Source organism: Strix uralensis, chromosome 23 (assembly GCF_047716275.1).
Source record: "Strix uralensis isolate ZFMK-TIS-50842 chromosome 23, bStrUra1, whole genome shotgun sequence".
NCBI classification, from domain to species: Eukaryota; Metazoa; Chordata; class Aves; order Strigiformes; family Strigidae; genus Strix; species Strix uralensis.
In genome coordinates this window covers 267,067-283,286 of record NC_133994.1, presented here as the reverse complement: position 1 = coordinate 283,286, position 16,220 = coordinate 267,067, and the positions used below count along the sequence as shown (strand labels likewise).

The following is a 16,220-nucleotide window of genomic DNA, read 5'->3' as shown; positions in this document are numbered from 1 at the left end:
AGCAGATTCTGTTGCTGGGCCAATAAACAACTCCTTATTAAGAGCTTATTCTGTAGCCTTTAGGCAAGATTTACTCAGGCTTTCCCCTTGCAACCATCTGGTTGGTTGGTTTTTTCCTATTTTAAATTGATCAGCGTCTACTTTAAGCCAATTATGAGAACTCTTTCTCAACTAGCATTCAGAACAGCTTGGGTGGTCATCTTGTCCTATTTTGCTTATTAGTTTTTTGGCACAAAGGCTCAGTAGCACGAACATGATTCCTATCAGCTTGAGGATCTAGGGTGCACAGGCACGTTGGTCTTGTGTTTTCTGATCTCCTGAACTTACGCTCATTGCATGATGAGATGGTATTTCAGTTGTTTTGAGAGGGTCAATGAGAGGCTCTGCGGTTGGAGCTCTCTCAGTAATGGATGAAAATCAGGAAAGGAATGTGAGTTTTGGTCGAATGCATTCTTAGAGAAGATGTTGGAGCTCTGGTAGCTGAATGTTGTCAGGTGTCATGGAGACAAAAGTGGTCATTCATCAGCAGCATTCTGACAGTCAGACATGTATCGTTTCCTTTTGACTTTGGAAAAGTATTTATCCATCTATTGTCATATTCTCAAAAACGTGATGAAAAACATGCATCAGCCATAACATGGTATCAACATGACTTGTCACAGAAGTGTTGTTTGTTGAGAATGAGACCCAGAAACTTCCTGGCCTCCCAGGAGAGCTTTGCCCGTCTTCCCACGGTGCCGGGACCTGTCAGCTGGCACTTGACTAACTCACCCTAAAACTTGCCTTTACACTTAGTGCGAGTTGAGCTGTCTCCTGCACACTGTCCTGAGAGACAGAACCAGGGTTTGCATAATTAATGGTTTTGGAAAGACTCCCCCTGCTTGGTGATCCCCAGATATGACACCTCTAGAGCTGCAAGGAAGTGCAAGAGCTCCAAAGCGGGTGCGGGTTTGCTGAGCTGAATCCATGTATGGTCCGTACAGTCAGCTCTCACTGGGAAGGTAACCTCCTATTTCCTATTCTTTCTCCAGTTCTTAGGAAAATTTTACTCTTCTGAGAGGTATCTACACCATCGCTAGGCTGTGGTTGTGATCTGCAGTGTTTTTTATGGAGTAGCATTTGGAAGGAGGTAGAAAACAGACGACTGCTGCAAGGGAAGGGAGGACGCAGCTAGAAATGCCATGGGGATGACAGTATTGGGGTTATTTACTTGCTTATTACTTCCTGCCCTAAAACACCTAAACACAGGACTGCTCTTGCCTGGTCTGGTAAGGAGGAGGAGCCCGGTAGGCAGGAGTGGGAAGGGTTCTTTCTCTCCAGGCAAGCAGAAGTGTTGTCTCCTCCTCCCTGAAGTGGAGCTCTTGGTAAGGTATGGTTATTGCCATGTGTGTGCTAATAGCTCTTTGGTATTGTTTTGCAATCTGAAGCCCACTGGTGGACCATAGGCTGTACAAAAGGGTGAGTGTAGCTGCCTGCTAGCCAGTTCCTCTCTTCCATTTTAAATATTTTTGCTTTCTGCTTGCTTGCATGGGGCTGCAGCCGAGATACGCCAGTAAGTTTCACCTCCATTAATTATATAAAACAGAATCCTGTATAAACTAACCCTACTGCAATGACTAACACTGCTGCTTTTATAACAGGACAGAGCTCTGCAGTAGATGTTACCGATGCATGAATGTGTGAAAAAGGACATGTATATCCATCATGGGCATGCTTAGGTGGCATTGGTGGTGGGGTGTTTTTTCAGTATCCAAATGACTGTCAGTAGATTTTGGAACTTCCTGGGGTCTGTGCTCACACACGCTCAATGAGTAACAATGCCCGTTGTCACGGGACAGCGTTCAGGCTAGACCGTAGGCAGCTGCAGTACAGATGCAGCCTTTTCTGGATGGGTGTGTGTTTCTGCACGAGCCAGAGAGGAGCAGAAGAGCTCTTCACACTGCTTGTTATCCCTAAGCTGGTTAAGCACCAAGCTGTTCGTGTACATGGTGGGAAGAAAACAAAAAAAAACCTGCAGTGAAGATGCTGTAACTGCTATAGCGAGTGCCAGGTGAGCTCCTGTCGGGAGCCTGAGGAGAGGGGCCTCTCCTCACCCTTGTGCTCGGTCACGTTAGCGGGCTGGCTGCTGCCAGCGACAGAGTGTTCCCACGGCAGGTCGCCGTCCCTGTACGAGCAGGGAGTGCTGTGGCTTTCGAGGCATGTGCCAGAGTTGGCAGCAGGGCTGCTCAGCACCGTCTTGCATTTGAGAGGTCGTAGGACAGCAGCGTTATCCTTGGTCAAAAACTGCATCCAGACAGGATACCAACAAGGGAGGAGAGGCAGAGGGAGGCCTGACCTGGACTCCTGCTTCCATGTAACATTCAGAAAAGAAAACTGAATTGTTGATCATGAAGTTTTACCGACTTTGATTTGCAGAGATTATTTTTATGGTTTAGGAGTGAGCATGTGAATTGGGCTTAAGCCTGCTGGAGGCATGGCTATTTGTTTAACTATTGATCCTAAAAAAAAAAGCAATAGCTAATGACATTTCTTTCCAAACTACAACTTTTGTGCTACCGCTTTTTGTTGCATATTCTGAGTTTTTTATAAGCAACAATTTGGGTTCTTAACTAAGGACAAATGAAGAAAGAACTGGATGAAATGGGGACAAAGGCCCAGATGTGCTTTAACTGTTTAAGTCCGACTTGGATGGATCTTGCTTGATGAAGAGAAACGTTACTCCTGATTGCAGAGGCGCCAGTGCTGTGAAGCTGTTAACTGGAAAGCTGTAGCTCCAGGTCTTAGCATGTATGCTAACGTGGTTTACAACTATTGCAGGTTAATTTGGGAAGTGTGTAACGAGAGCTTGTATTCTCATAATGGTGGACTGACTGGATGACTTGTTTTTATAAACCTGATGCTTTGTGTATAAGTAGGGCTGGTAATTTCTGGTCTACAGTTGGGTGTCTGGTTTCAAAAGCCTCTTGAAGAAAAACATAGTTTGTTTTTGAAAAACAAAATTCACTGTAAGTTAAAAAAAAAAAAAGTAATTCTGATTAGATAAATTGACCTTCCTCTGTTGTAAGGACGTGTCTATTTTTATACAAAAAAACATGAGCAAGTTTAACCATCCTTAATCTTGGGCTCAGTTACAGCATCCATGGGGCAGTAACGAGCGCTGCAGACAAATGACATTTCACCTCGCTGGCAGGCGAGCACGCAGCAGGGCAGAGCTCACAGAGCAGCACACCCTCCTTCCCTCCTGGCAGCGCCCTGACCCTCCTCCCGACCGCACTGGGCCCGAGCCAGGAGCTGCAGCTCCCCAGCCCCGGTGCGTGAGCGCGGAGCCGGCCCGGCAGCCACCTGGCAGCTCCGGGTGGTGGGACAGAGACGGGGAGCAGGGCCCGGCTGGCCGGCACGGCGGGTGCTCAACTGGGAGACGCTGGTGCGAGATAGGAGTTGCAGGAACAGAAGAGACAGAGCAAATGTTTTTCTCCCTGCACTGTCTCAGACTTGTCCAGCAGCTTCCTGGTGAGACCCATTCTCTAACGCTACTTGGAGATAATCAGGGGTCTCCCAGCCTTTCCTGGTTTTGTCTGGCCAGCCGTGGACCCTGTCACACAGCGCGTAAGAAAAGGGACCAGCCTGCATGTCTGCAGCTAGACGCTGGCATGCCCAAAATACATTCCTGCCTCCAGCCCCTCCTGTTACTGCCGTTTTGGTGCTCTCTTCTCAGACTTCCTTCTCTCCAGGGAATTCCTGCTTTGCTGCTGTGGCTGTCTGCGGGCGGGCGGCTCCTGCTGCTCCCGGGCACCTCGGCCTGTGGATCACCCGCGGATCACCCCGGCTCGGGGCACCCGCAGCCCTGGGAGCGGTGCAGGCGGGAGCTGCGCTGCATTCCCCACTAGCAGCACTGGGGGTAACCTTTGCGTGCCAGGCAGGAGGGGATGTGTTCTTAAGACCTTTGTTCTATAAATAGGAGAAATAATTTAAACTGAAAATGTGCACACCAGAGTGGGCCAGCTGGATTCAAAGCTGAAAAGAATGTGCAACGTGGAAGAGTAAAGTGATGGTGCTGTTGTGCCTTTCCAATCAGGGCTGGGGCTCCTGCTAAGAGAGCAGATGCACGCTGCAGCCTCAAGATGCACCAGAACTGGCCTGTGTTGCGCGGTCAGTGCTCGGGTGAGGGGACTGCAGAGAGGAGCAAGTGCGGGGTCCAGGCCCACGGCCGGTGCTCAGCTCCCTCCCGGGACCCAGCGGAGCTGGACACGCTCTCTGGATCCCACGTGGTGACGCTGCTGCGGGTGCAGCCGACGGGCTGCTCATCGGTGTTGGGGGCAGGATAGTTGTTGCACTTTAAGGCTTTGTGTGTGTAACAGCCTATGAGAAATTAGCAGGAAGCAGATTCTGGAAGTTTAGTGGCATTTGCAGGTTTTGCCTCGAATGGCAAGTGATGTGGGGTTAGTGGGGAAATTGGGGAGTTCTCTGCTTATCTGGAAAAAGTAAGCTATGAACTGACACAAAATGTATTAGCTGCTGTTCTGCCAAAATAAGTCTGTTCAGCAAATGATTCTTTGCTGCTTTGCATTCTGGTAGCAACCCGTGTGTGTACGCTGCTGGCGTGCATGCACGTAAGAAAAGTATCTCTGGGCCTTCTGATGTGCACAAGCTGACGTGTCCATGTGTGCTGACAGGGCGCATGCAAACATACGTCTGTCCGCAGCGTACCGATCTGGTGTATTCCGTACACTCACACCTGCTCACGTAGGCTGCGTGTGCAGACCAGCGATCACAACGATTGCTTCCGTGTTTCAGTTTGAAAACCTCTTTTCAAATTGATTTAATGAATTTTTCCGGATTTGTTTGGGTTACATTACACCAGGATCAGTAAAGAGGGAGAGGTGGGAGATTTTGTTGGCCAACTTGTGAGAAAAAACTTGCTATCTTTCTGTGGCAGAAATTAAAAGACTTTCTAGAAAAAAAAAATACCCGGTTACTATTGCCTTTAAGTAATAGTTTTTGTCTGAGGGGAACCCACTCCAGTGGAGATTCCAGCTAATCGCAGTGCCAGCTCCACAGATGCTTTCCTGCTCATCAGTTAAACCCTCGGCTGTAGCCTCCTGTGCAGGAGAGCCTTGCTCCAAGCACAGGTGCAGGACCCGAGCAGACTCTGTGGCCGCTTGCACCGTGACCCTCTGCCGCACTCTTGGTGCCGGTGATCTGGGGCGGATCGCGGGGAGTGAGGCTCTTCACGTTGTCAGGCCAGCAGATTGCTTTCTGCCGGCGGCAAAACTTCTGTCCTCTCTGGGGCAGAACAAGTGCACTTGTTACCTATATCATGAGTGATAAAGAATGTATTCATTCATGGCATCTTTCATTTGAAAATAGTTCCCCTTACCCACACCCCGTTTCTTACACTTTGATTAAACGCTGCTCTCCAGTTCGGGGAGGGTGCGTGTAACGCCCGAGGTCAGTGTCTCTGGTAAGTACAACTTTATTTCATACCTGAATAAACAACATCTACTCTGTTTTGTTGTTCTCTGCATACGCTTCCTTCTCTTGGCATTTCAGCAACAAACCCTCTCCTACTCCTGTGCACCTAGGACTTGTATTTTTTGTGTGTTTTTAATGTTTGCTCTGCAGCAGCCGTTGCATTTAAGTACTCGGTTTCTTACGTCTCTTAGTAAGATTGAGAATGGGGGAAAATTTTAAGGGATTGAAAAGTCCCGTTTGTTCAAGTTCAGGACAATGTGAGAAAATGTCATATTTGGATATGCGTCACTGTACCTGCAACAAAGGTTTTCAAAGTAATTTTTTTTCATTTACCTCTTGCAGGGGCTGAATGTATCTGGAGCTCAAATGTGTGTGTTAAATCGCAGACCGTGTGCTCTGGGGTGTTGTTCTTATTGGGCCTTTCTGTCTTTTTTGTTTTGCTGCCCAAATGAGATATCTGGAAAAAGGCAAGAGCTCCCTTTTCTTAAATGTCCCACAGGCTATTTCAGCTCTCAGAGCAACAGGTAACTCGCCAGACAGCCTTCTCTGGCTCCTGCACCCTCTCCTTTATACTGATCTTCAGCATTCAGATTCATTAAACATTTCCCTGGCTGGGCATTATGGAGTAAATCTGATGAAGCAGCTTTGTGTTACGCTTTACCCATGAAGCCATCGTTTGCTGTAACTCTTTCTAAGTAGGCCTAATCCATTTGCTGACACACGCCCATAGAGGAGTGGGGAGGGCGCGTGGGGAGAGGAGCTGCTGCTCGCTTCTGGGGCTTTCGCTTTCTACATTGCTTCAGCACGCGTTGATGCAACCTCCTGTGCGGCGTCCAAGCAAGTAACGCGGTCCGAAGGGCAGAAGCTTTGTCTGGCTGGAGCAATCTGAGAGCCGGGACATAGCTCCCAAGTGTCAGGGTTCAAAGCTCATAGTTGAAATCATCTTCTCTTCCCTTTCTGTGCGTCAGCACCGCAGCTGATTCAGACACCTTATCAGCAGTCCCCTCTACTGCACGTGCTTTTTCCGTACATCCGCTCTTCAGCAACTGCTGAGGGAATGACTTTGTCCCTTAGAGGCCCTTACCATCTGGAGGAAATGTTATCTTGAGGAGGTTTTTGTTGAAGGCTTCATCGGTCCAGAACCAGATTTACAGTCCTCGCAGTTCCGTGCACGGTGTCGTAGCTGCTGGAGTAGGAGGGTGCTTCTTGTTGGAGTCTGGCAGCAGCCAGAGCCTGTTCCCCTTCCCGGTGCGCTCTGCCTCGCAGCCGTGTGTCACTGGAACCCTCCTCGCCTCCAGTGCCCATGCAGCTGGAGGCCCTTCCAGAAGTGACCCAAACCAGCGTACCCGTGCCTGCCGACCTCTGGAGAGGGTTGTGCGCCATCCATCGGTTCTCCTGCTATTACTTGCTCTCGGTGTGCTCATTTCTTCTGTTATTTAAAAAAAAGTCACACTGTAAGTCACCAAACTTGATTGAAACATCTTCTATAAGAACATCCTTTCTACTGTACCATTTTATAAATTCCAGTAGTGTTCCTCTTCCTTTTCTTAGAGCAGTTCATTAATGCTTGTGACTGCAAATGCTACACCTGGCCCTCCTCTCCTGCCTGAATTTAAGAGTGGAAAATACGAACCGCAGAAGATCGCCGCCTGGCGTGAAGGCAATGCTGTGTTGTTGACTTAAAAGCTCTCCTAGCAGCACTTAGTGAACTTCTATCTTCAAGGGTCCTAATTTGTCCAAAATTCTTCCCTGGTCAAGCTTTATTTTAAACTGTATTTGAAAATGTAAAGGGTTTATTACACCGAGCATTAATGGAAAGGAAATACTTGCCCCACACTCATGTTGGCACTTTATATTGTTGTAACAAAACCAAATCAAAGTACCACTGATGAGGAACTTACTCAAAAAGAAAAGAAGTGTTAAGTGAGGACTAAAAGGACTTTTAGGACACAGGAAAGACTGCAGTGCAGACTATCCAATAAAGAACTAATTGGTTGAAAACAATCAGGTTTAGGTTCTCTTGATAAAGCAATTCAGAGGCTTGTTTAAGAACAGTACTGTAAATGATAAAATAAATGGATTACCTTGGTCCGGTATCTCACTTGGCGGGTGCGCTGGTTCCGGCGCTTCCTGTTCAGCCCAGCTTCGGGGAAGCAGCAGGCGGTCACGGCGCTTCCCCGCGTGGGTCTGGCCGTGGATTCGCTGCGTTATTGGCAGCAGTGAGAGGCACTTGGCTCCCCGTGGGCGGCGCCGCAGATCCCCCAGCCGAGCGGGGCTGCCTGGGGCCGGCTGCCAGTGCAGGGCGAGGGGAGAACTTCTGTGGGCTCCCCGCACCAGCTCTTCGGAGCGAGGAGCAGAGGCTGTCAGCTGCAGAGGGCAGGTCTTCCTACCTGGCGGGCAGCGTATCGTACCAATGCAGGACTCGTAGTGCCCACCTGCACCCCCCTTTCCATGTAACACATGCACAATTATGTATGCTGAACACGGAGGTTAGTTTAATAAAAAAATGTGGTAGCTTAATAAATTCAGATGGTCATCATCTTGAAGCTTAAGTTTATAAATGCTGCAGAACACAGGGTTTGTTTTAAAATACTACATACTGCAGCATCTTTCAGTAATGTACCCGTGACAAATTTCAAAGTCTGTATCTTTGCCATAGGGAAATTCTGTGCTAATAGCTGCTTGTGTTTTTAAGCAGTAATTATCATTGCACTTGCAACATTTTTATAAGCCTGAAAATCTGTAAACCAATGTAAAGCACACTTGACCAAGGGCAGTGTTGCATATTTCTGAATAGGATCTGTACTAGTGCAAATGTTGAGTGCTGTAGTCATTAACTTCCATGGGCATGTGTGTTCAGTTAAACAGATTGAAGAGGTCTGCACCAGTACAGATGTTGCATGCTGTAGGTTGAAGTTTGCAGCAAAGCATGTCGTGCATTCTTCCAGCAAAGTGCTTTGTTAGTGTAGCCCGTGCATGTTGAAGTGCTGAACAAAGGTATAGCATGTCTCAGTTAAAGAGCCACCAGCTTATCTAATGTGCATGTTCTCAGTAAGACATCTGTAATAACAGGTTAATTTTACATTACAGTACTGAAGTGCAACAGAAAACACTTGGAAGTTGCACTACAAATCACGCATTAATTGATGGTATCTTGAACATAGTTAATTTAAGCCTTAAAAATTGCCTAGTGCACAGAGGCACCCCACGTTCTTCCAGCACAGCAGGGATCTTGGCTCACCTTCTGCTTCTAAGTGGTGCGGTAATAGAAATAGTAGTAATAATTTCAAGGGACAGGCTACCCCTGGGCCGGACTCGCATTGCGGAGTTGTGCTGTAGCCCGTTGGATGTAGGTCTTCAGGCTCTAGAAGCGGCATGTGCATTTGGACTAGCAGAGCCCTCTGTCTTTCCATACATGATATTCTCAAACAGTTTGGTGGAATTAAGGTAATTAGTGAAGGCCTGACCTGCATATTGGTTAGTGTGATTTATTCATTGACTCCACTTTCCCCCAATTTCACAAATAAAGAGAACAAACGTCTTTGAGTGCTAGAGCTTTGAGTCAGCTAAAACGAGGAGTTAAAAACAGCCAGCTCCCTTTGACTGTGATTCTGAGTAATAGTATGTGCAGAAAAGTGAATAATGAAACAGTGAAATGGAGGTGTATTTATAGAGGTCAGTTTGTAGCTTCATCGTATCCTTGTGTCAGCGGGCTGGTGCAGGAGCCAAGAGAGGATGCGTGAGTGGCAGTCTACGTACAGAAGCTGCAAACTGCCATTGCTGCTGCTTGGCTCTCCCGACGCCTTTTACTGTCTATTGACTTGGGCTTTGTTAAGGTCTTTCACTCTTAGTTGGATTGGCACACAGACTCGCAGCTCTGACAGTTCTTGGTACCATACCTTCGTCACTGGTCCTTTCAAGTTTTTGCCACGTCAGTTGGGCGTGTACGTGCTTTGCTAAATCACCTCGATGTGGGCTCTGTTCTGCTCCTTTTGGGGGCCCTCCCCGGCAGTAGCAGAGGGGACGCGCTGCAGGGGAGCTCCCTGCCGAAGGAGGCAGAGCCACGCTGCCCCGGGCTCCGCTGGGCACCTGCCTTTGGGTTCAGGGGCAGCACCCGAAGTCCCAGGGGGTTGGTTCTGGCCCCTTTGCAGGGAGCGTTCCCTGACAGCAGCCAGTGCGTCGGCCTGCGCAGAAAGTTGCTGCTGCTCCAGCATGGATGCAGAATTCTGCTTTACTTGATGGGATTGAAATGAGTCCCTTCTCTTCATCCTCTTAATTTAATTTTTAATTATTTCAGCTTTCAGGGATGATTTAGTTCTTATGCTGACAAGTGCTAGAGGAGGTAACGTACTGCATGCGTTTTAGAGAGTCAAGAACTGAAGCATCAGGCTGCAGCTAGGGAGAGGGACTCTTTGTGTTGTAGGTTCATCTCCCTTGGCAGGCAGTGTCCTCCACTGCTGGCTGGGAAGAGGGTGAATCTGCAATGCACCACGTGCTCGGAAACACAGCCGCTGGCACTGGTGTAAGCGTGAAGTCAGTTACCTTTCTTCACCCCCGTACCAGTTCTTCTACTCGCATGTAAACGCTTTCTTAGGTGAGATTCCGTATAACATCCAGCTTCCCTTGCAAGCACGACTGACTGACGTTCCCCTGCTGTGCTGGGCGCGACACCGAGGTGTCCCCACCTGGGCCGTGTTCAGAGAAAGGGGCCAGCACTGAAAAGCCCCTTTGCCATAAGAGCCAGAACAGCGGGCAGCTGCCAACGCCATTGATGGCCAGCAGCCCAGAAACCCCCGCGCCAGTAAATAGGCCAATTCCAGAGCAAAGTCTGGCTGTAGGTGCAAATACCAGGAAAAAGCCGTAGCTGGAGAGAAGCGTCTCTTTCCGAATGTGTTCTGCCTCGGATTTCTAGTGGCCCATTCTTGCGCTTCCAACTGTTTGTGGTGTCAGGAACACGCTGCCCTCCCGTTGTGTCGCTGGGAGCTGGCTCTTCTGCACGGGAGGTCAGAGTGAGGAGTCATTTTGATTTTTCTGTCTTGAAAGAGAGTTGCAATAGAAGTGTTATATAGCTCCTCTTTGTTTTTTCAGAGTGAAAGAATTGAAAAAGGCCAAGGAACTTGAAGATACGCAGCAGCATCCCGTAGCAATGTGACATTGCTTTTCAGACTGTTTTCATTTTCTGTTTTTAGCAGAGACATGCAACAACAACAACAAAAATACCCACTGCAGTTCTGGAAATACCAGCTGCAGGATTTTAACAGTAATGTTTTGGTCATTGCATTTGCACTTTCATGGACAACTTTTAATTTGTTCAGCAAGACATCTTGGAACTCAATCTTCTGTTGGATCATGGGGAAAACAAAAGACACCAGGAAGAAATTGTGAGTTGCTTCATTCTCCAAGAAGGAAGAAGCGATTAATTATCCTTTTCATATAGGGCTGTATTAAACAACATGTGGAACTGTACAAATATTATACCAAAAATATTGTTAAGAAAAGGTGGGAATGCACAAGCAACACAAGAATGCTGTTCCTGCACCTGTCAGTCATCTCCAAGAAACTGAAGCTTTGAGAGTCTCAGTGGAGGGGCTTAGATCAGTACATCTTTATTGGGTCCATGCATCCTCATTTCCTTCGCACTTCTGTCCTTTGTGTTTTATTTAAATCTCTACAGCACACTTAATGCAACTTTTTAAATCTGCAGGTTTTTAATACATCCCGTGGGAACTTACAGAAGGGGTTGGTGTGTGAGATAAACGGGTAATGCATGAGGAACGGAGAGAGCAGCTTAAGCAAGTTTTAAAAAGTTTTTTTGGTATTTTTACTAGAACCTGCAAACATATCAATTGTCATGTATTTTCTCTCATATTCAGCACTTTATTTTCTAGCCTTACTTTCATGTACTATTATTTTAATTAAGTTCTTAAAATAATTTGTCAAACATGTAGCTTTTTATCTTAAGTACTTGTCAAACCTCTTGTCGTTTTGCAGAGTCACATACATATGTTGCCTGGACATTTTATACCACCTAAAGATCAGAGTGGTGCTGCATTCTGGCCAGTAAATTCCTTATTTTGGCTACTTCATCAAAATCTGGGCAGTTTCTGTATATATAGAAGGTAGAAATGGAAAATGAGAAAAAATATTTGAAAGGGAATATATTGATTAATTACTAAATATTTTATTCACAAAGGGTCAAAAACTTGGCAAGATAAAATTATTATTTGTATAGTTTTGTCTGAATGAACGAGAAGAGTGTGGATGTATTGTTTGTACATATTGTATATATTAAAACAAAGAGATATGTGCATGAACTCAAGAAAAAGAAATGAACAAAGCAAAGCATTAGTGGCTATGGTCTGTAAAATGAAACAAAAACTTTATTTCACTATAAGAAACTTTATTTTAAATGTTCTTTAGAAGAACATTTTTGCTAAAGCATGACTAAATGGCAAAAAAGAGCTACTGTATTTAGACTTAGGAAAAAAAGGCAGAGCAACATTACTTTAAAAAAAAAAAAAAAAAAGAAAAAAAAAGGATATGTTTACATTTGATTTTGGCTACCAGGAGTTTGGTTTGGTTGGATTTAATTTATTTATTCCTTCCTTCTTTTTTTTTTCCCCGTCTTTTTTTTTTTTTTGCCAATGGTGCCAAGTAATGTGAATGCTAATATTGCTTAAGAAAATTAAGTTACTTTTGCAAAGCAGATAATCATAAGAGTACAAAAACCGTATCTAGCTTAACACCATACACTCACTCCAATAAAGAACACTTAGAATGAACATAAAATGAAAAAAAAAAAAGAAATAGTACGAACATAGAAAATATGTTTCACATTTTCATATCTCCTGCTGGAAGTCAGAAAATGTAATAAAAATTGCACAAAAAATTAAAAAAAAAATGAAGTAAAACTTAAAAAAAGATGCAAACTGATCTTGTAGGGGTGTCATGGTATATTGCTATTTCCACATAGTGAGGAGCCAAAGAAATTAGATTTTTTTAAATTGAACTACTAATTTAAAACTGTCACAAATTCTCAACAATGGGAACCAGGTTCTGATCTTTATTACACAGGAATGTAAGGGAAGAAACTCCTGAAGTCCATGTCGTTACTGTGGGTTATATACATGTGTCCGAGATCAGAAACTGCTCCTGTGTGTTTGTTTTGCTCATGGCAGTTTAAAATTTCTGAATGGACTGGTGTAAATTTGAGATTGTTAGTTTTGGAATAGTTGTTCTTGCTTGATCCCGGCCACCAACTGCAATGTTTAAACGCAAGGCTTGTTGTGAAGCCTAAAAATATTCACATATAAGAAGCTTCTAAACTGGTGTCTTTAAAAGAAGAGTAAAAACAAAGATTGTGGCAAAAAAAACTGGGGTCAGTGCTCTTGGTGCCTTTTCTATAATTGTACCTGTTTTTAATTACTTCTTTTCACTGCCAGCATTGAATTACAGTAGATGTGCTATAGCTCATTATCAGAATTCTCTTGTACATTTCTGAACTGCTGCTTTATGACCTGATTCAATTTAAAAAAAAAGGGAAAAAAGAAACATGAATGGCCTGGCGCTCACACTGTGCCTGTGGGCAGCCTCGCAGCCTCAATTTACTGTATGGAATTGGGACCTTAACCGCTAAATTTTCCTCTCACACAAAAACAGAACAGGAGATGCTGAAGAATCTCCTTTGGAATGAATTGGAAATGCTCTGTATGAATACTGGAAGAACTCCGACATTTTGAAACCGAAATGTTGCTCCCATTAACCAATACGTGACAATATAGAATCGACCTTTTCCTAGCAAGAGTAGTGACCTCAGTGGAAATGTTTTAACTCCCTGTCTTTACAGAAAATGATTCAGTAATATACAGAGCTATTTCAAATTACTCTTCCAGATCCATGGGCCTGGTGGTGTATCTACTAATCTAGATCCTGCTTCAGCCAAACGTTTAAGCGGGTACTTGCTGTTAAACGTGCAGGCGGTTCCGCAGGCGCAGCAGAACTCCTCGCACGCTTGAAGCCAAGTGCAGCTTCCAAGTGCTTTGTTGTGTCGGGCCATAACCCTTCAGTGTATCACTGGGGAGTTAGAGAGACTCCCCCTGCAGTGAAGTGATTCCGCTCACCCTTTCCTTGGTTGTGGAACTTACATTTTCATGGAAGATAAGTAAGTGCAGCTTTCCGGGAAAATTCGCATTCCCAAGTGCCAGGAGCCAGATCTTCTGTCTCCTGATAATGGAATTGCTCCTTTGTGAAACACATTCGACAGCAGTAATACTGTGTGAAAGAAATACAGAATATAACATGAACCCCCTCTCTGGTTGCACGCTTATGGCAGTTCCACAAAATAGCTGGTGCCCAATGGGGGGTCCCCAAGACTTGCATGTAAAACTAGTATAGATGTCTTCTCTTTTGTAAGTTTTATTTTTGTAACCGTGCATGTAAAGCATCACTGAATCAATGGATCTGTTGAAGAACTCAGCTGCTGGAACCATGCAAAATGTTTTGAATTGCCCTTAAAATATGGAAAATGTTTTCTGAATGCTTTATATTCTTTCTGCTGTAAATTAAAAACAAAGAAAATTTCCCCATACAAAGCGTGTGCCTCTGTTTAAACAAGTCTCTTCTGTCCTAGCTTAAGAGAGCGACGTGCTCCTTTAGTCTCTGTAAGTAAGCACGAAAAAATTGTGTTTCTTCTCCTACACGACCTGCTTGTAAGTAGCACCTCAGGGGTTGTAACCCAGGCAGCCCAGGCGTGGGAGAGGACCTGCTGGTTCCTCGGGCAGGGAACTCTTGGGGGCCTCCCGCCGAAGGGTGCAGCTGCCCTGCACGGCACTGCCAGCCCCGTCCTTCCCCACTCGGAGCCCTGCCAGCGGCCAGGCAAAACCTTGACACGCCGGCCACCCTCTGCTGCTTCCCCGAGGCCCCCGCCCCAAGCAGAAACTTCTTTTGAGTGTTGTCTGCGCTCTTCCAGCAGAAAGGAAAACTGGTTTAAAACCACAGATGCTGGGTACCACCTACCTCTAATATCCAAGCCGCAAATTACAGGCTTTGCCAAGATGACTGCAACTACGCAAAAGCTTTAAAAATCCATTTGCCCTTAAAATACAAGTTCTGCCCAGCTGCAGCTAGCAGCTTGGTTTGGTGGAAATTAGTTTTCAAGGCAATATGCTGTAGTTTTTCAAATTTGGAAATGTTCTGTGAAATTATGTAAGGTGACATAATACTACATATTTGTAAATATTTCACCAGCCCTTAGAGGGCACCGGTTCTGATCAGGTTTTCTAACACAACTTAAGGCAGTTCTATATAATAGTATAAACATGACAGATACATACTCCTCTATGGACAACTAGCTTTTCTGCGATCAAATTATTTTCAGATCTTCTTCAGCAGACAGTCACTTTCAGGGCAGGGTGTCTGGGCTTTTCATGAGGAACCACGCACACCTGGTAGTAGAATGCTGTATCCTACATTGTGCACAAAGCAGGTGAATCTTGGTAGAATTCAAGATGCCTGCTGATGCAGAAACCTGAGAGGTCACAATAACACAATGATGATAAATGAGACTGAACTATTGCACTGAACAGATACAAGTTGCAAGTTACGTGAATCAACCCTCAATAATGCAACTTCTGTACCTGGCCCTGAGGGTAGCCCGGCAGAGAAAAACGGCTTTAACAAATCATTGGGAGAGTCTGTGAAAGACTCTGTTTGTACCATGGTAACTCCTTCCAAAACATGAGATTTCATTAGAAGTTTCTTCTGGACTACAGAGAAACAAGTTTAATTATGTTTCTCTTTCAGAAGAAATTGGCATTTAACTCCGCTATTTATTTGCTCGCAGACACCTCCCTGATTTTCCCTTGTACGTGTCTGTTAATTCCTGAGCTCTACTTTAGTGTCATGGTGGGTTGACCCTGGCCAGTAAGTGAGCACCCACTAACTGCGGGCGCGTTCCCACCCCTCCCCTGTTCTCCCCAGCGTCACGGGGGAAGAGAACTGGAAGAACAAACGTGAGAAAACAACGCCTGAGGTTGAGATAAAGTGAAGGAAAAAAAGGAAAAAAAATAAGGACAACCGATGCAGTCAGTGCCTCCCACCACGGCCCCACGCAGCTTCATCGCCGAGGCCGACGTTACCCAGCCAGAGCAGCCCTGGCAGCTGTCCCGGCCTGTCCCGGCCACCCTCGCCCAGCCGCGGGTAACCGGCGTCGTTTGCTCCGAAGCAGAAGGACGCGGCCGCGCTAGAGAATGTCACCCCAGCACGGGCACAGCCCGCGGGGTGCCCCAGAGCCCCGCCCGGGGCGCTCGGCCGAGGTCACGCCAAGAGCCCTTCGCAGCCCGCGAGGGGCGAGAACCGACCCCGGCAGGGCCCTGCGGCACTGCCCGAGGGTGACACGAGGGCCGGTGTCTCCCCACGTGCTGAGGCGATTTAACCCCCAGAGGAGCAGCACGCGCACGCTCCGCGCGGGGCCGCACCCTAGGGCGGGCTCCGGGACGCACCGACAGGCGCGGGGCGGCGGGAGGCGCCGGGCACGGCCGAGCGGGACGGGGGCGCGGGGCGCGCGCAGGCGGGGGGTGCCCCACCCCCATGGCCGGGCGGGGCGGGTCGTCACGTGCTCCCTCAGGTGCCGTCACGTGTGGGCGCGCGGCGCCTCTGGGGGCGTGGTTTCCCAATGCACCGCCGCTTGGGGGCGTGGTTTCACGATGTACCGCCCCGGGGGGCGTGGTTTCCCGAGGCCCGCCCAGGCC

The 16,220-nt window shown here is 46.7% G+C and overlaps 1 protein-coding gene across 12 annotated transcripts in view; it reads left to right on the top strand.

The window, feature by feature from the left end:
- CAMTA1 (calmodulin binding transcription activator 1) overlaps positions 1 to 14,063 on the top strand; it is a 305,462-nt gene extending 291,399 nt beyond the window's left edge. For 9 of the 12 annotated variants that reach the window (XM_074893063.1, XM_074893065.1, XM_074893060.1 and 6 more), the window contains 2 exons: positions 1,428 to 1,458; positions 10,561 to 14,063. In XM_074893063.1, coding sequence (XP_074749164.1) covers positions 1,428 to 1,458; positions 10,561 to 10,593 — 64 coding nt within the window. In that variant the 3' untranslated portion in view covers positions 10,594 to 14,063. The remainder of the gene's footprint in view (positions 1 to 1,427; positions 1,459 to 10,560) is intronic. The other 3 variants (XM_074893069.1, XM_074893061.1, XM_074893059.1) reach the window with 1 other exon arrangement.
- The last annotated feature ends 2,157 nt before the right edge of the window (positions 14,064 to 16,220 follow it).